Raw genomic sequence first — 18,746 nt, forward strand, 5'->3', positions numbered from 1 at the left:
ACCAGGCCCCGGCTATCGTGTTTGAAGCCCTCACTTCGAAAGTTGCCTTCTGAGAGACGAACTGAAGAACTGACGTATGAAAAAGCGAGCCATGTCGTATTGTCCAAATCTTGGAGCCCCTGGTCGCCCCCCAACATGCCAGACTGTAAGGTTTTGTGGTGATTGGCAAGCTGGTATCTGTATGGAACTATGAAGTGCGGTTAATAAGGAGTCTGCACCACTGCATGATGGTATGAAGAAGATGGGGAGATGATGAATTCTGCAACCAACGTGAGGCCGAAAATGTCCAAGCCATATACGAAGCAATCAAATCAAGCGATGAAGAAAGACAAGAGAAAGAAGAGAAAGAAATGCAATGACCAAAGAGAAGGCCAGTAGTAGAAAAGCAAAGGCTAGAGCCTAGAATGTGAGGAGAGATACTTACTCGAGTAGGGCCTACATTGGGACGCCATGATCTCGGTGCTCTGTTGTTTGATGAACAGGAAGGCTTGACAGGCCGTGGGTGGGAGATGGCTGGCCCAACCTCTTAGGCAGATGCTAAATCGATAGGAAGGCGTGCTGGGGGGTGTATTGATAGTCCCCACCACTGCTCGCAATGTGTGACAGTGTGTTGTGAGTGTGGGAAAAATGATTGAACAACATCGTTCTACTTGCAGTCTTCTCAGAGACCACGATGATGTCTGTCGTGCTTGTGTGATGGTCTCAGCCAACCGAGGTAGCTCGAAGGCACCCTATCAAAAACTGGTTATGATGGGATGAAGGCTATGAAGACCATGAGTCGGGGGACACAGTATCTGCTGCATACTGGCTGAACGCCTTCAAGTCGGAGTAGATGCCTGACCTTTGTGATGTCTTCTCCGTCGTTTACCCCGTATCTCAGGGAACGGCTCCTTGTCGGTCGAAGACCCGAAGTGTGATTATGGTAGTCCAGTAACTGAAGTTCTTGTAACCTGCGAAAACTTGTCCCACCGTTGAGCCTTTCCCACAGTCTAAGTCCACGGAGCTTGACACGGTTGACAACGCTGGTTGAAGTTGGACCCTCATTGTCAACAAGAGTGGCGCGGAATGTAAAGACACGGACAACTTATTCGACGCAGGTACTTTGAGTGGCCAGCGCATCCTTCTTACTCGAATCTTCCTGATGAGACATCGTCTCTCGAGGGGGCTTTGATGTAATATATCAGGATCTGGAGTGAGAATAGAACGTTAGAAGGCGTGGTCGGCGATGGAGATAAGGGGGAAGACCAACCTTCTTGGTGGGTCGTCGAGCCTTCTTAGGTAACCTTGAGTCCCGCAAAACTCACCAGTGTAAATCCTCCTCTTTAGTTATTACCCCTTCCTGGGCCTTTTTGAGTCGGTTGGCGTCCATGAAGAAAACACATCCTCCTCTTGAGGTATTACCCCTTCTTGGGCCTTCTTGAATCGGGTTGAGTCCATGAACATAGAGACCCTCCTCTTGAAATATTACCCCTTCCTGGGCCTCCTTGGATCGGTAATACGGTCGTGGCCCATGAATGCACACCCTCCTCTTGAGTTGTTACCCCGTCATGGGCCTCCTTGGATTGGTAGCTCGGTTCGAGTCCATGAAAGATCATCCATCTTTTGAAGTATTACCCCTTCTTGGGCCTCCTTGAATCGGTCGAATGCTCGTGGCCCATGTTACATGTCCTCCTCTTGAGTTATCACCCCTTCCTGGGCCTCCTTGAATCGGTTTGTATGTCCGAGCAAGCACCCTCCTCTTGAGTTATTACCCCTTCCTGGGCCTCCTTGATTCCCATGAGGTCTTCGGGGATCTCATGGTCGACTTGGCCTGGATCGGGCCTCAGAGACAGGCAAATGGAGGGATGTCTTGGAGGTAATGCTACAGGTGGCATGTCAGTGGATGTACTTGTGTGGGTGACTTTCAGCATCTGATGGGCGAGGAGACTGACGATCAGGGAGTGGGTTGCAACGCCAACAACCTGGGCTTGATCATTGACAGGATGATGAAAATAGGCAGAACACTCAACGCAAGATGAGCCAAAGATTGGAAGAAGACGAAGAAGAACACGAACATTTGTGGCCACAGAAAAGTGATTTACCAAAAAAGTCAGAATATCTCGGCAGAAGTGGCTCAACAAACAAAGTTTCGACAGGTGTTAGAGTCAAAACACAAGAAAGATCCGCAGTCCTGCGGTAGGACAACCTCGCAGCCTCCAACTCCCCCCTCGTCTCGGCATCTCCAAGCTTTCCTCACTGAATCTTGCTCGGCTCCGCCCTCCCAGAGTGACCAGAAGCGGGTACAAGTGACAAGATCGAGCATAGTTCAATGGAAGGCGGGTACGTTCTGTTCAGCATTACACACGCTCCTTCCCCATCCATCCCCTCGCTGCCTTGGACACCGTTCCCTCACAACGTATTAACTCACTCTGCCTAGCTCTGGACCCCTGAGGGACTCCACTCTAAGAAGCTGAAGGTCTAAAAGGCGGGTACGTTGCGTCCCTTGATGACCAACCTATCCGCTTTCCTCTTTCAGTTTCAAAATCCCCGCCTGGCCTTCACTTATTCGATGCAGGGGTAAGTTGTTGGGAGAGCCAGGCGGTCAAAGCTTAAGTAAGGGAGCGGAATGGTCCGGAGACAGGCGCATACCTCCTTGTGCAGTTGAAATTTATGCCGAGAGAAAGAGGGCAGCGAAGAAGGAACAGTCATGCCCGTCAAGGACTTGGTGGGCATCTGGCATGTGAACCTGCATATATCACAATATCCAAGGCAAGAAATGGCAAGCAACATGTCACAAGTTGATTTTGAAAGAAAGCTGCAGACAAGGGCTGCTTTTTTCTTTGATTTTCTGGCTCGAGTGACGGTTCCAATGGTCAAACTGGCCCGGGGGCAGGATGGAGCTGGACGGGACGAATAGATTAATGTCCGAATTTAGTCATCACGGGAATTCTGTGATGTGTAATGTAACAAAATATGAGGAGCCTCTGTCAAAGTGCTTTTTTTTTTTTTTGGAAATCAGTGTTTGGAGGACGCTCAAGTGCTCTTTGTTGTGAAGCGGGAACCCACGGAGCTCACCACCTTGCAGATTGAATTCATGAAGCAGCCCTAGGCCCACCTCATGCGAGAGTGCTTCAGGTCATGACGGTCGGTAGCCGTTTGTTCGGTTACTTGCGTTCTAAGGAGTCTATTTCTCTAAGGTCACGTTCGTTGCCAAACCGAGGTAATGTGTTGTGATTCCTTTCATATCGTGTAAAAGAGTTCGGTCAGCTGGAAAGTCCTTCACCACTTTCTCATACATGCAACCACACCCACAGCTAGACATGTCTCATTAACACTCCTAGCACTTATAATGTAAATGGGTTTTAAGAACAGATGACATCTGCAATGTGGTTTTGTACATAGGTATCAAATGAGAAGTTGATGAAGAGCAGTTAATTCATGATTCAATAGGGTTAGGGTTAGACATGGGAAAGACCAGTGCACAGGAAATCGTCAAACTTTTGAAGCATATCTTCTTCCAAATCCGTAGTATGGATTTTTGTCTTGTTAATGTTTGTACGAACAGGCCATCAGGACATCGATCCATTCATCGGTTTTTATCTTGGCATCTGAAGTACCAAGACCTGATCGTGATGAACTTCGATGACGTCGGATGCAACATCAAGCCAGAAAAAATGGTTCCATGGTTGAGCCACTATTATTCCCGGGTGGCATATTCGATTTGGGATGCCGATGAAGAATCCTATATCTCGCACTCTCTGGGTATCATTATTCCGAGACCGATATTGTTGTCACGCACACATCAACGTGTTGTTATCCCCGGAATTCTGAACGGTAGCTGCTGGAGCATGCCGTCACGGGTGTCTCATTTGATTCTTGAACTCCATCCACATCTCTGAGATAAGAAAAAAGCTTGTCATCTAAGGTATGGAATATCAGGCCTCCATCGGTCTTCTATCACTGAAATATTATTCCGAGCCAACAAGCATCATGCGCTGGCTATGTGTCATACTCCAATCCGGGGCCTGGCGGGTTTCAAGGCCGAATCCTTTGATGCCAAGCCACTTATGGAAGCCTGGCGCCAACAGATCAGGTGAGGTCATTGGTGACCAGTGACAAGTTGGTGCTGTGCCCCATATCCCCTCGCCAAAGCACCACACTGCCCATCAGGAACCCGATGTACTGAAATCCGCCTTTGCCGGACCTATCCCATGACATAGCATCTCCCAGACTCCAAGCCAGCGAAAAACAAAACCTCTCCCCTTTCCTTTCTTCAATGCCAGTTGCTGGCATCTGTTTCTGCCAATTACTCAAGTCTATTTTGCTGGCCCCGCTTTCTTCAAACATTTCGTCAGATATATCTAGGCAGGTTTGGTGGTATGACGGTCGATGAGGAGGGAAGGCGTTCGCGGCGGCCAAGGGTACGGGCTATCGGTGCTCTGGGCGTGCCTTTCAACTTCCTCCAAGTTGCCCTGAGGTTCGCGACGTGTCTCTATGAGGTGGGATTGATTGCTTTTTTCGCGTGGCTGTATGATCACTGGAGACGGGAAGAAACTGCGAGGGTCGATTTCCTCTTTCCGTCGTTCTTCCCGGTAAGTTCTGCTCTGGTTGGAATGGTCATTGAGACAAATGTCTGAAGGAGACACTAACATGCCGAGGCAAGCTTGGTGTTGGTATTTTGGTCGATGTATACGAATTTGTGTCGTTGCTTTGGTTCGATCGGAGACGGGCTATTAATCCCGTTGCTGTTGGATTCGACGTTGCTCTAACAGGAACGGGTGTCTTTTGTTTCTCGATCTTGAATATGGTGGACGATAGGCCGAAGTGGAACTTCAACGGGCCTGACCGCCGCCACCAAGCTTGGGTTTTGGACATGAGAAATGCAATGATATTCATGTTAGTCTATTCGTGAGTTGCAAATGCGTTTGATTTAACGATATGGAATTGCTGACAGTTGAAATAGAATTCTGCATGCCACCTTTGTGGTCCTGGCAGCAGCGGGCGTTGTCAAAATGTACATGGATATTGGAAACACACGGAAGGCGAGACGACTGGCGGAAGCCCAGTTGCAGATGCTGCAGTTCAGCCAAGTGGCAAGGCCTGACAAACGGACAGATGCTGCAGCTGTTACAGAGGTACCGATAGATCCTCCAACAGCTGTTCACTTGGATACATCAAGGGACCCATAGTTTGAGATTCCTCATATTCACATGAATCAAATGGCATTGGTCTGGCGTATGATATTCAGGCATGACCAAACTGTGTACGTAGGCTGTCAACGGACACCACAGGCGAGGCGGACTGCAACCAAGGGAGCGGATACCACACATGTCCCCTCCAGGGCCAAAGCAGCTGGAAGGGGGAAGGAGGGTACGAGGGAGGACCTTCTTGAGCACCTCGTCCTTGGGGAGTTCGCGGCGTAGGTCGGCAAGTGGTGGAAGTACCTTGGTACCAGACCTGAGCCTTGTCTTAGGGTAATGAAGGTCCTCGCAGGCAACAGCCCCTGCACTGTTTTGTGGACTGGGACGCATTCGAAATTCTTCCACCTTTCAGTCTTCTGCCTCGATTTCGCCTCTCACCACCCACCTCCTCATCATCCACATTCCACTTGGCAGCGATTCCACCATGTCATTCCGTCACCCCATCACTCCATCATTCCAGCTAAAGTTCATTGGTGTCTCGCCTTTGGCTTGAGTCTGTAGGTTGCCCTGTACTTAAATCCCTGGCTTGTTTGTCGCTAACGATTCAGGTGGTGGTTCAAGTGGTGGTTAAAGCATGGGCTGCGTCGACAACGGGGACACATGTACCAGCTTGATTTTGTCCCCAGCCCAGCCCGATTTCATCCCCAGAGCTCACACTGAGTTCGCATTGCCAAGGTACGATCGAATCCTCAGCTTCCACTCTATTGTCCCACTTGTCTAACTGATCTTCAGACAGGGTTGACCTCCGGAGGGGATGGTCCCAGTGGCAGCAACGGACCCCGAGCCTGAGTCCACATCAGTCTTGCTCAATGTTATGAGTCCACATCGGTCTTCACTCCAGTGTCATGACCTTTCTGTCTATCGAGAGGCGTCCACACCCAAGCTCAGGGTCAACAAGCAGCCCTGATGACGAGGTTGACAACAGGGAGTTTGCTGGGTAATTGGCCAGCATCAAGCAGGGCACCAACCTGAATGCCACCGAGAAGGCCGACGAGAAGAGACAAAAATCGGTGAAGCAGTCTCGTACTCAGGTTATCGACGAGAAGCCCAAGGAGCCCAAGGGCAGAAGATTGTCATGGTGGTGTATCATAATTCATGTACATAGCATCTTTTGTATCTATACAGGGAAAGCAAGAAAAAAAAACATCTTTGGAATTCGTCGTTGTCATGCTGTGACACCTTCATGACGCTGTTAGCTTGTAAAGCCGCCATCAAACCGGTGGATGACTAACCTGTGCTGAGCGCGGGGTCAAGGCTATCCCCTCCAGGCCGGTTTGGTCATCAAACCAACCTTCATTACTCAGCGAGGGGTCAAAGTTGTCCCCTTCAGTGAGGACAACACTGCGATTGTGTCTCCAACATCCAAGACTAGAACATGGGAAGGGAAATACTTTAAGTCCCATATCCCCTTTCCATTGTTTCCAAACCGCACGTATAAGTAGGTACAATAAAGCCGCTCGACAGTGTGCGTCTTTCCTCCTCCTCATTCTATCTCTACCCTACGCTTGAATCACTCTGGGCTACTCAATTTACGTTTGTTTTCGTCTTGCCGACACCACACCGGCATTCGCAAAATAAAAATCCACATATACAGATCCAGCGCCACACAACAAGATGGCCTCTGGTACCGCTGACAAGTCGAAGCCCTACGTCCCGCTTGCCGGCCTCGCCGGGGACGGTTGGTACAAGGACGGCAAGGCGACAGCCACCTGCTACTGTGGCACGGTGCAGCTCATTGTAGTGAGTCCAACACTCTAGCCCAGCCGGAAAATCAAAGCCGACGTGTATGATCCCACAAACAGTCCCTCGACGGCGTCGTCAACACCTTTGTCTGCAACTGCGCCGACTGCCGCAAGATCACCGCGTCCATGTTCGCCAGCAACTTCACCGTCAAGAACTCCCACTTTGAGTACGCGCGCGGGAAGGACCGTCTCAAGACGTTTAGCCAGTCCCAGACGATCGCTTCGGGCAAGGCGATGACCAACTACTTCTGCGAGAACTGCGGTACGCTCATGTACCGTGTTGGCGAGCGCTTTCCTGGAGTGAGCATCCTGCGCATTGGCACTGTTGACGACTTTTCGTTGCATGAGACCAGGCTTCGGCCACGACAGGAGCATTGGACTAAGGACCGTGTCTGCTGGTTTACGGGAGTCCAGGGGATAGAGGAGACTTTTGAGGTTCAGGGGCGAGGGGGAAGAAACGGAGGCATCAGCAATCTTTAATGATTTCCAACGGGGAATAGATATTGGATCATGTCCTGGAGGGTGTTCAGGACTCATTAACGGGTAATGTACATTATCAGAACAAGTTTTAGCTGAATGGGAAGAAATGGGTGAATCTCGGTTAAGGTACCCTGTGAGTTCGGATCAAGTTGGTACCTGAAGACACTGAAGATACAAAGACAGGTTTTGTCCACACTCGGACAAGGCAGATACATCTATTGAACAACAGAGAATAACAGAAGCCCTTAGAGGAAAATACGATATGTAGTGATGGAGTGGAGGGTACGGTGGTTACAGTCGTGCGGCGTACGAATTCCCAGGGCCAGACAATAGCTTGGCGTTTTCAAACGGGGAAATCAAAATGTCGAGATATAGACTGTAGCTGTCCTGGCCGAATGCCTAAGACATGAGTAGTTAAATATATACTTCAAACCTATCGGAAAGATCTATCACTACTGTCGCGTTGACTTGACAATACATCCAACCACTGTATGCACTTTGAAAGTAATCCAGTCAAGACATCGTCACCGTCATACCCTAACCCTACCCCATGTCATGCCGCCATGAGCCCAGCATGACCGAAGAAGCTGAGCACAGTGAGTGAGCTATATGCCGTAGAGCTGTTCTGGGGTGGCATATGCTAGGCTCAACAACCGGTGCGGTCTCTGTGTTGGCCGGTGCGTCCTTCTTGTGGCATAGGATGACTGACGGGGTTGAATCGGTTGATGGCAGAGTGCTGGACCGGGGACGAGAACAGGGCGATAGACAAGTGTCAAGAAGACTGGGTGTGTATGAATGATATTGATGGGCTGGCTCTGCCATCAGGAGAAATCAAAACAAGGAAGCCCTGTCCAAACTTCAGGGGGTGTGCATGTGGAGAGTCTGTCTTCTGAACTGAAAACCTTCCAACCCTTGGCCAACAACGTCACTCTTGGGAACACGGCGGTCGACTAAACTTTGGCCTCGAGGATGGAGCTTGTTATTGACCTATGGTAGGCCGGTTTCCTGTGGCTATGCGGGTGTCAGGGTGGGTGGGACAGACGGCGGTTGTGTTCATGGGTCGGAGAATATGACGTAGTGCGGGGCGGCGTCGAAGCCAAGGCAAGGGTGCAGCAACGGTTTGGTCTGTGGGCGGCGAGAGCGGTAAGTCAAATAACCAGGAGAGATTTGGAGATATAAAGCGGTGGCTCGCCAGGGGAGAAACACTGAAGCCCATGTCCATCAAATTCCAACTCCAAATCCATACAAAAGCCTCAAGCCAACATACTCCAGTTGGAGAATTGCAACATCTTTCTGCCCATTCTTGAACCAACACTCTCACAATGCTCGAAGACAAGAACAAGAGCTCAGGCGTCACTGGTGCCGGAAAGGTCGTCACCTCCACACTCGGGAACACAGTCGGCGGCTTGACAAACACGGTTGGAGGCGTTGTAGGTGCAGCGTCTCGTGGCATTGGGGAGACGGTGACAGGGGCCACAGGTGGGCTCGGGAGACCTCTTGGGGATGGCATTGCCAACATTGAGACTGGTGTCGAAGGGGGAGCTGCTACTGTCGCCAAGGGGGTAAAGGATGCTGGCGAGTGGAAGACAAGCCGATAAGGGTGGTGCAAGGGGATGGGCGAGTGGTGGTCGCTGATAATTCTGTACTGGAGCCTACCCGCCTGGTATTCAGATTCAGCGGTCGAAATAGGGTGGAGGCCCAGAGTCAAGTGCCTTCTCTCTCTGATACTGAGGATGTAGAACTCTAGGTATTTGATTGTGTTATGCATTTCAAAATGCCAGAATTATTGCATACGGTTTTCTGCTGAAGCAGGCCCTACAGCATAGTTGGAATAAAGTGATGGGTCTGAGGGCTTGGTTGAGCGATTGGCCGGGAAAGTTCTTTCCATCTCGTACAGAAACAAATCGGCAGGTGCAAAAAGTAGTAGACATTCTGCCCCAAGGTTTTCAAGCTCGACTCCAACCTGGAACCTACTGAGAAACTCCAACACCAGCTCAATCACACACTCAGCATCTCCTCCTCACCCATACACTCGCATCCATTACAAACTGACACAATGGAACCTAAGAATCATCCCCAGGTCCCTTCGCGCCCTGTTACACCGCCCTCTCTTCCTCCCTGGCCCACCACCCCCCCTCCCAAATCACCCCCTGGCCCGAAGACTCCTCTCCCACCGTTGCCTCCTTCGCCGAGGCGTACCCCCCACTACGGACTTTCTCGTCCTTGTTATGTTCTACCTCGGCCGGACACCCCGCCGGAAAGGCTCATCCCCAATTTGGGCCCTCTGCCGTATCAACTTCCCTATCGCCTTCCACCTTGCCCCGGACCGCCTCCTAATCGTCCCTTGCCTCCTACCCCCAAGAGGAGGGTCCCAGAAGATCAAGCGAGCGAGTCGAACGGCACCGAGTCGAAGGTTACCGAGTCGAAGACAAGCGACGCGAACTAGTTAAGAGTTGCTCACATGGACCTTACCTCGTGATTTCAGCCATATCTTCTGTACCTGACAGGCATGCCCTTTGGCCAACACTGTCGGGGTAGATTACCTTACCTGCTCATTTTGATGCTTCAGCACTATCATGTCCAAGTAAGTGAAGAGCCTAGGTGCTCTGACAATCCGCCTCGGGTACTGGGACGTTACTGACAGCAGTTTACTGGCTTCGTTAGACTTTTTGCAATGTTTCGACAAATCTTATGCACATCCTTGTGGTACAACCACGAGTCGAGAACTTTTCCCTTTCGATGCTGTATTTGACACCAAATCCAAGTACGTTTGTATCCTATTCTTCGGTCCGTTTTCTGTGCCTTGGACGTGCTTTTGGGACCTTGCTGACAGCTCCTTACTTTGGTTGTTAGGTAGATTCTTTGCAATGTCTCAACATATCGAATATCCCTTCTCGAGTCGATACTGTCGTCTTTTACTTTGCCAAACGCCAAGGAACTGATATTTCCCCAAACATCGTCACCCGTCTTTGAGGAGCCAGCCATGCTAGGCGTCATGGTGTAACCCAGGTGCATGCACGCCAAGGCTTTGTCGGATGTGGTGGAAGTTCTTTTTGGCCAGCTCTGGAGTCTGTATATCAGATGTAGTCGACATGGTCGAGGCTAGAGACTTGACCACACATAATCAAATTTTCCTCTCTCTGTCTCTCTCTCCTGGGCTCAAGCTTTCTATGCAGTGTCAAAAGGCGGAACAGGGGGTGCCTGGCACCGGTTGCTGTCACGAGGATACCCCCCTCTTCATCCCCACCTGTGACCTGTCAGGACCCGTCAAGCTGGCTAGTCTGTTAGCGATCGGCCTGTCTAATGTAGGCTTCCCGAATACTACGTTTGGTCGGCACTTGAGATGTCGACAGTCGCCGTCCACAAAGATGGCGAACCGTATTGGCGTACCACCCATGGCTCAACTTGGCAGCAGATAACACCGGGCCCCGCGACTGGCCGATGCCACTCAAGAAACCATCCACAAACACTAGGGCAATCCCAAGGTTCTAGAACACTCGGAGGATTTGTGATGATCCTCCAATTGTCGGGTAGAGATCCCGGTGCGTTACCTTGTTGTACCCCAGGTTCTGTTACTGAGAAGTCCCTGCTGTTCTTTGTAACACATTTGAAGAATATGAAGAGGCCGGGAAGCCTTCGAGTGTCTATCCTCATTCGAAGTTTCTTGATGTTCGACATCTACTATTGTTATCGACCGTATGCATGCAGAGCGCTGCTGTGTGCGGGCCGAGAACCTTTGGGTTTGGAGGAAGAGCTAACCCAATTCAAAAGCCGACATATGCGGTCAATATCCGATGCCTCCCAAGAGAAGCAACTTTCCCCGGTCAATGATCCTTTCAACTTTGAAGGACCAATAGTTGACATTACAATATCGAGACAGTCACTGTTCCTCCTATCATGCCTGTATTGGTATCCCGCAGCCAAGGTGCGCAGGTCCTGCATCAAGCATCGAGCAAGCGGCACCCACTTCAACGAGATCCAGACCTGGAGCCAGACCGGTGTATGCCAGCCCGTCCTCAGAATGCCCAACCGCTGTGCCGATTTTGGCAGCTTTGTACATACTGCAGAAACGGCTGTTGCAGTGACCACTCAGACATCGGATGGAGGAGGTGCAGGGCCGACCGACCACAGCCGGATTATGCATACCAGCAGATGTGGCTGCGACCTAGCCTAACGTCATGAGAGGTTGATTACCAATCGCGTCGTTCCCCGGTGGACGTTCAAGTACAGAGATTGAGAATCGACGTGACACACTTGGTGACGGATCGATGCCCTTCGGCTTGACAACGCACGCTGGGACCGGGGAAGCTGTTTTGGTGCCACTTGAAAGGACGAGGACAGATCGGATGGATTACAAAACGGGCGTGCTGGAAACATTGTCGGACGAGACCGTGGTGCTCCCTTTCTTGAGGAACATTCTGGATTTTGGAGTCTGGTGAGGGAGCTTGTTCCAAACCAGAACAATGGCTTCCAAGAGTGCAGAGAAGTCCGGCCACACCAATGCACTTCAGGGGTCTATGGTCGTTGTTCGAGAAAATGTGTCGCCTTTGACGTCCTCGAGTGACGATGTCACGATGGATGAGGCCGACAGGAAGCTGGAAGCCATGGGGTACACACCGGTAAGCAAGAGCCCTGGTCTGTTGACGATACAACAAAAAAGCTGACTGTTCTCAGGTCTTCAAACGAGAGTTCTCCACCTGGTCCAGCTTCAGCTTTGCCATGAGCATATCCGGCGTCTACGGCTCCCTCATGTCCACTTGGATATACGGACTACAAGCCGGTGGAGCTGCCGCCATCATGTGGAGTTGGGTCATAGGGGGTGCCGGGGCTTGGGCATTGGCACTTAGTCTGGCTGAGCTATCGTCAGCATATCCAAGTTCAGGGGCTATGTACTTCACTCTGAAGTTTCTTGCGCCGGAGGAGCAAGTGCCCATCTTGTGCTGGATTTCGGGTTCGTACTCTTTCTTGGCAAGGGAGTGTACTCTGCTAATACGAAAGCAGGCTACATCAATCTTGTTGGAACCGTCACCGGCAGTGCCGCCACCGAATATGCATCCAGTCAGATGCTGCTCGCAGCTGTGTCCATCACCTCCAACTTCTCTTACATGCCGACCAACAATCATGTTGTGGCTTGTATGGCCGTCTTGACCGTCATTCATGCCTCGATCAACACACTGCCAACACTATGGCTGACACGATTGACCAGTGGCTATGTAGTATTCCACATCAGTGTTCTGGTTGGCGCCTGCGTGTGCCTGCTCGTTCAGACAAAGGAAAAGCATAGCATTGCATATGCCTTCACTGACTTCCAGCCCTCATCCGGCTGGAATCCCCCTGGCTTTGCCTTTCTCTTTGGCTGTCTGACACCAGCCTGGATCATGACAAGCGCTGATAGCACAGCCCGGTATGCCCTCATGTTCTCTCACACAGAGGACGTCGCTGACAAGCCTCCTACAGCATCGCCGAAGAAGCCAAAGACCCCGCCCGCATAGTCCCCAAAGCAATCGCCAACGCCACAACCTTCACGTACATCATCGGCTTCCTCTTCAACCTCGTACTAGTGATCTGCATGGGCGACCCCCTCGAACTAGTCCAAAGCCTCAGCGGCCAACCAGTAAACCCCCACTCCCCTTGACTAATCCTATACAACCTCTAACCCTTCTTAACCCAACAGGTAGCCCAACTCTTCTTCAATGCCATGGGCCGCACCCCAGCAATACTGTTCACCCTCTGCGGCTTCGTAGTAATGAACCTAGTCGCCATCCCAGGCATCCAAGCTGGCTCCCGCACCATCTTCGCCTTTGCTCGCGACGACCTACTCCCCTTTTTTCCCACCACTGGCGTCGGGTCTCCAAGCGCTCCCAGACACCCATTGCCGCGGTGTGGTTATATGCCGCCCTCGAGATTATTGTTAATCTCCTCGGGTTAATGTCCGACACGGCAATCAGTGCCGTGTTCAACGTCTGCACTGTTGCCTTGAATATCTCTTATCTGGTCCCCATCGTCTGCAAGATGCTGTACGGGAGATTTGAAAAAGGGCCGTGGAATCTGGGGAGGTGGAGCTTTGTGATGAATGTGGTTGCTGTGGGGTGGAACACGCTCATGGCAGTTATTTTCTTTTTTCCTACCAGGTTGCCGGTTGCGGCGGAGAATGTGAGTTTTTCTGTCTGCTTTCCCGGGCTGGGAAGTGGGAGAGATGCTGACTTCTGAAACAGATGAACTATGCTATTGTCGTGTTTGTGTTTGTTCTGATGTTTTCTGTTGGGTTTTGGTATACCCGTGGACGACATTTTTATACCGGTCCTGGGACGAGGAGGCCGTTGGCAGCCACGGTTGTTGAGACGTTGGGTTGAGGATGGGGGCTATGTTAACTTGACTAGGCGGAGGGCGAAGATAGTAGGGCGATTCGATGTGAGATTGGTACATATATGTTTGTTTTTGGAGCTGGTGATAATAATGGGGTCCCATAGTAAAGACACAGGAAAAGAATAACGAGGACAAAAGACACCAGCCAAGGGGCTTTCTTGGCGTGACAGTGAAAAGTGTCGTGGAGTGCTTTATTTGGTTTCAGGGCCCTGAAGTGTGTATCATTAGTGTCGAACAGTCCAGTCACGACCCCCCACTGCAGTACACCTTTCTCCGATCTACAAGTTGTATTCATAATCGTAGTCGTGGTATCTTAAGGGGAACTGGTCCGTGCGCTGGCCATCAGCAATTCAGGGGTTTACAACTCTTGGCTTTGATCTTGAGATTGAGGTTATCACCAATATTTTCGTCCCAACTTTGGACAACAAAGGTCTTTGTTAGAAGGGGGGGCAATTTCCAGTGGCCTAGATATCTAATTTCCGAGTCCTCTGTTATAAATGGATGGAGACACAAAATGTCAACATGAGAACCTGGCGTCTCAAAAGGTCATTGGATGATGGAAGAGCAAGTAGATAGACAACAAGATACATGATAATACATTATGACCCGAATCCCAAGAGTAATATCTAAACAAGGTACTCCAACAATCCTTCTTCTATATGCTCAGTCTTGCCATACATTCCTCAATAACGCAACATCGGCGCCTGCAGGTCTCCAATCCAATCTGAGTTCACCACCCCGGCCCGGCCATGCTTTGAGACAAGTTGATTCCAGCCTGCGCGGGCTAGCATAAGTGCCCTAGTTGTCGTGGGAGTTCAACTCTTCCTAGAAAGGTGTTAGCGTCTGACAAAACCAGTGGCCTTTTTGGAGAAACAGAACTTACCCACATTCTTGCCACGGATTCTCATCACCAGCACTTGGTGAGGAAGAACTGGCGAACAGAGCGGTACCACGGAAGCTTCTTGAGCGTGGAGATCATCGACTCGAAAGGTCGCTGAGGACAGTCCTTTGAGTTGAAATAGGGCGTTGCCACCGAAAAATCTTTGAAGGCAGCCAGTGTTGAATCAGACGTCACTGATGTGCCTCCTTCATGTCTCACTCCTTCTGACTGGACATCGTCATCTCGATAGGGCGGTCGCCCAAGCAAGGTTGACGATGCTTACGAATCGCCTCGTAGTGGCGTTCGATGGTGCGAGTGGCAGCATGAATGCTGCTAAACTCCACAAAGGCGTCCCCAGTCTTCGAAGTAACACGTTCCATGATGATGTGAACGCCCTCTTGGGCTTCACTGACGTCCCATCAGGGTTGGTGATGAGAATCCGTGGCAGCTCCGGTGCGCTGACAGTCGAGGCCGAGGCCGAGGCGAGGATCTACGGACATATTAGCGTTGACTGTTGTGGGGAATCTGTCGTAGTGTTGAAGCGGACTCGCAATCGGCCTCTGTTCACAGATCTTGAGGCATAGATGATGAGCAAAAGGTGGTGATGGATGGATCGCAGCTGAAGTAGATGGAGAGTAAAGTGTCCCACAAGACAGGAATTTTCACTGGCATATATTCCACACAACCTCCCCACAGAACGACATCATAGCCCTAAGGCAAGGCAGCGACAATGTCACAGGCCCTCCAGCCTCTCGCTCTTCTGTTGGCCATCAAGGTCGTCCATCAAGGTCTCTCATCGAGGCAGCGAGGCAGCAGAGGAACCGCCTTCCCCCCAGTCAACTACTCACATACAAGGCAACGGCCACAACGACATCATCCTCCCCGTCTCCCTCCTTCCCCCCTAGCCAACGGAAGCCTCCAGACACCCCATCGCATCGTTGTCTGACCACACCCCCAGATTTGCATTCCCTCCCAAATCGTCAAGCGTGCATTGACCGCCCCCCAGACCACCTATAAAAACTCCCCTCCCCTCCCAACTCTCCCTCCTTTCCTTTCTTCTTTTTCCTCAGTGTGGCTCTCTAGTCTTCGAGAGTTCACTCCAATTTTCATGTGCATGAAATTGCATTGCAAAAAACAGTTCAGCCTGCTTCTCCATGGCTGAGCTGGAAACCACAATGCAGACATCAAAATTCCATTTACGAGAACTGGTTCAGTCCTTCCCTTGAGGATCCCTCTATAGGCTGATCTGGCAAAACACAATGGAAACATTTTTTTCTTTTCTTTTTCCTTTTTGCTTGGTGGTCTCTTCCCTCTCCCATGGAAGAGCATCATCAAAGCCTGTTGTTCTGGTGCCTCTTCTTCCCATAAGAGATCACCAGCTGTCGATTCTGGTGTCTCTTCTTCCCACAAGGGATCACCAACCCAGGTGCATTATTTTCAAATTCCAGTGCTTGAGACTGACGGATCGGTTGGGTTGTTCACCATCGGGATGAAAGTTTCTCAGCACACACTTGTTCCACTTTGTGAAGTGTGTTTGCACCCATGCTTTTACGGTGTTGTCAGATCACTTGTTCCGCCATGTGCTTAGGTCTGCGCCCGTTGACTGTCTGTTGGGTTGCTTTCAACATCAATGAAAGCTGGCCAACAAAAAGATGTGTGACAATCATTGACGTCTGCTGGAAAGTTTGGAGAGTGGAAAATGATGAACAGAGGTAGGCTTTATCTTACGATATTGAATGTTCCAATTGATGTCGTGTCAAAGCGACTATGCCTCACCAATGCCCTTTCCTCCTGCAAGGTAATGCCGGAACTCCAGAGACAAGCTCCCTCACCTACAGGGGTCCACAGGTATCCTCGCCCGAGATGGAATGATCTCGAGCCTGCCGCGGCGATTACTGATGACTGAGGCCCGTTCACCAGCTCTACCCAGCCGATAGCGGCCGCTCTAGATACTCTTGAGTGGGAAAGTGTGCTACGGCAGAAGAAGACTGGAGATCGATTGAGGCAACTGTGTAGTTTCCAGGTTGTTGATGACAAAAGCTTACTGGGCACCTGATCATTCTGAGACATGCCTGCCTCGTAGTATGAAACCACCAGTGACGAATGACCGAAATATCATTGCTTCCAGGACCTCTCAACAAGTGAGAACTGGGGATCTCGGCAGAATGAAAGCATTTGGACATGTACAAGTGGATCCAGGGCTAACTTGTGCTCGTTCCCTTTGGGAGAGCTATGTACATGCTGGTTATTCTGTTTGAGTTTTGTACATACGATCTGATGCTGGCACCATTCAACTGCCTCCACGCTACAAAAACAACGCAAGCACCCACAAAACAAAGGCAGCTGGCACAATGATCCAGCACATTGGGATAGATGCAAATAGATGGTGACCGGAGTGACACTGTCCGGTCAGATTGAGGGCCGCTCCAACTTCTCCTGACAGTATTTGCTCGTTTGTGCCGCAGTCGTGGTAGCTCGCCATATACAGATGCTGGTTGGTCTGATCAAAAATGACTATCATGGTGTAAGCACGTACTTGATGCCACGACTAAATAACTGCAATGATTTCGACTGACCATAGGCTGATCGCAGAAACGAGTCTCCCAGGACCGCTCGATCATACGACCCCTTCCTCGGCAGGACACCCAACGCACAATATCCTGGTTCCAGCTGGGAGATGAACTCCGAATATGGCACTTGAATGGTCAGGTCCCCGAATGTGAAGTCGACAGTGCCGGGCTGGTCAACGATGGAGCATGGCACTTCAAGGCTACCATCCTCAGAAAGAGTGGCGTTAAAGTCGTCTTGCAGACTATCGAAGATGTGCTGGGGCAGGTAGCTCCATGTTGATCCGGTGTCGAGAAGAGCGGGCATCGTCGAATATTCGTAAGTCGCGACAACTTTGTTTGGGGTTGTTATTCCGACTGACTTCATTTGCACCCAGTACCGCCATGGGCCTTCCTTGCTCCCTTCGATTTGTGGAGGCATATTGTCGAACTTGTGCAACTTTCCGCCGAACTTCTTTGTGTCAACTCCCCCGAAGATGATAGCCCCTCCGGTCTCCGAGTACTGGCCTCCAAGAGCTATGCTAAAGGCCTTGGACTGTGTTATTCCTTGGGCATGGAGCTCGTCGATCAGGTTGTTGTAGTGGAGGTTGAAACCATTGCCGTGTCCGATGCCGCCAACACCCCAAGCAAGCTCGGTCGTGTTCACTCCGACACCAAACACGACATTTCGCAGTGGCTGAGAATCTGCAGACACAGTCAGTAAGGGATCACCAATGTACCAAACTTTCAAGGGCGAGTGAAAATGCACTGACTACTTCCGGGCACTAGGATACTGTCAGCCGCATAGCTGATCTCGGCACCGCCCTTCCCGTACCCAATATGCTGTTTAGCGCCCTTGTCGACGTAGGTGGAGGACTGGCCTGGTATATATCTTCCAGAGGCGTTGCATTTCTCCTCTTGGCCCTGGGTAGCGGCCGTTGCGCACGTTGGGTCTACCCAGAGCTCAAAAGATCCGGTGTCAAGCACAACCTCAACTGGTTGTGGAGGAGTGCCAATTTCAACTGGTATGGGTGTGTCAGCTTGTGGGTATTACGGGGATGTACGAGGGAGAGGGCCCACGTCGAATGAGGTATGTCAACGTCGAGACATTGCCCAAGGTCACCACATTGTCTCGTTTCCTAAGATTCACAGACTGACTCCGTTTTTGCAAAACAGGGAACGATAACAGTCCCTTTTTGGTTTCGATGGTGGGCAAGGTTAGCGCTGTCCCAAGAAGCGCAAACGCTAGCTGGAAACCTGCCAATGCTAGCATCATCACCAATGTCCACTACGGGACACGCAACGAGTCTTGAGGTCGGTGGATGATGCCTGACATGGACACGACGTGCGATATACTACGGCAACATCCTCCAGTCCGGCCTCGGAGTTCTGGAACACACAGGTCGGGAGCCGAATAACAAAGACATAACAGAGGTTGGCAGCTGTGGAAGTGGTCCGGAACAACGCCAAAGCTTCTCCCGTCGGCGTGGCACAACAATGATTTGGGCGTCAAAGAAATTTTTTGAGGCGGGTGGACTTCCAGAATAGGCAT

General features: G+C 50.8%; 4 protein-coding genes across 4 annotated transcripts; 3 read left to right on the forward strand and 1 right to left on the reverse strand.

Annotated features, from left to right (window-relative positions):
• Window positions 1-6,794: 6,794 nt before the first annotated feature.
• Window positions 6,795-7,402, forward strand: PODANS_1_5930 (uncharacterized protein; the record flags this gene model as incomplete). The annotated part of the gene is made up of 2 exons (XM_001912770.1): window positions 6,795-6,920; window positions 6,983-7,402. 2 exons carry the CDS (start codon window positions 6,795-6,797, stop codon window positions 7,400-7,402), a joined length of 546 nt encoding a protein of 181 aa, XP_001912805.1.
• Window positions 7,403-8,724: 1,322 nt separating this feature from the next.
• Window positions 8,725-9,000, forward strand: PODANS_1_5940 (uncharacterized protein; the record flags this gene model as incomplete). Its single annotated transcript, XM_001912771.1, has 1 exon — window positions 8,725-9,000. One exon carries the CDS (start codon window positions 8,725-8,727, stop codon window positions 8,998-9,000), a length of 276 nt encoding a protein of 91 aa, XP_001912806.1.
• Window positions 9,001-11,865: 2,865 nt separating this feature from the next.
• Window positions 11,866-13,755, forward strand: PODANS_1_5950 (uncharacterized protein; the record flags this gene model as incomplete). The annotated part of the gene is made up of 5 exons (XM_001912772.1): window positions 11,866-12,021; window positions 12,077-12,531; window positions 12,609-12,806; window positions 12,871-13,555; window positions 13,618-13,755. The coding sequence occupies 5 exons, from the start codon at window positions 11,866-11,868 to the stop codon at window positions 13,753-13,755; spliced, it is 1,632 nt and encodes a 543-aa protein (XP_001912807.1).
• Window positions 13,756-17,165: 3,410 nt separating this feature from the next.
• On the reverse strand, window positions 17,166-18,470 carry PODANS_1_5960 (uncharacterized protein; the record flags this gene model as incomplete). Its single annotated transcript, XM_001912773.1, has 3 exons — window positions 17,166-17,761; window positions 17,989-18,216; window positions 18,275-18,470. 3 exons carry the CDS (start codon window positions 18,468-18,470, stop codon window positions 17,166-17,168), a joined length of 1,020 nt encoding a protein of 339 aa, XP_001912808.1.
• Window positions 18,471-18,746: the final 276 nt, after the last annotated feature.

This window comes from Podospora anserina, chromosome 1, assembly GCF_000226545.1.
Source record: "Podospora anserina S mat+ genomic DNA chromosome 1, supercontig 1".
NCBI classification, from domain to species: domain Eukaryota; kingdom Fungi; phylum Ascomycota; class Sordariomycetes; order Sordariales; family Podosporaceae; genus Podospora; species Podospora anserina.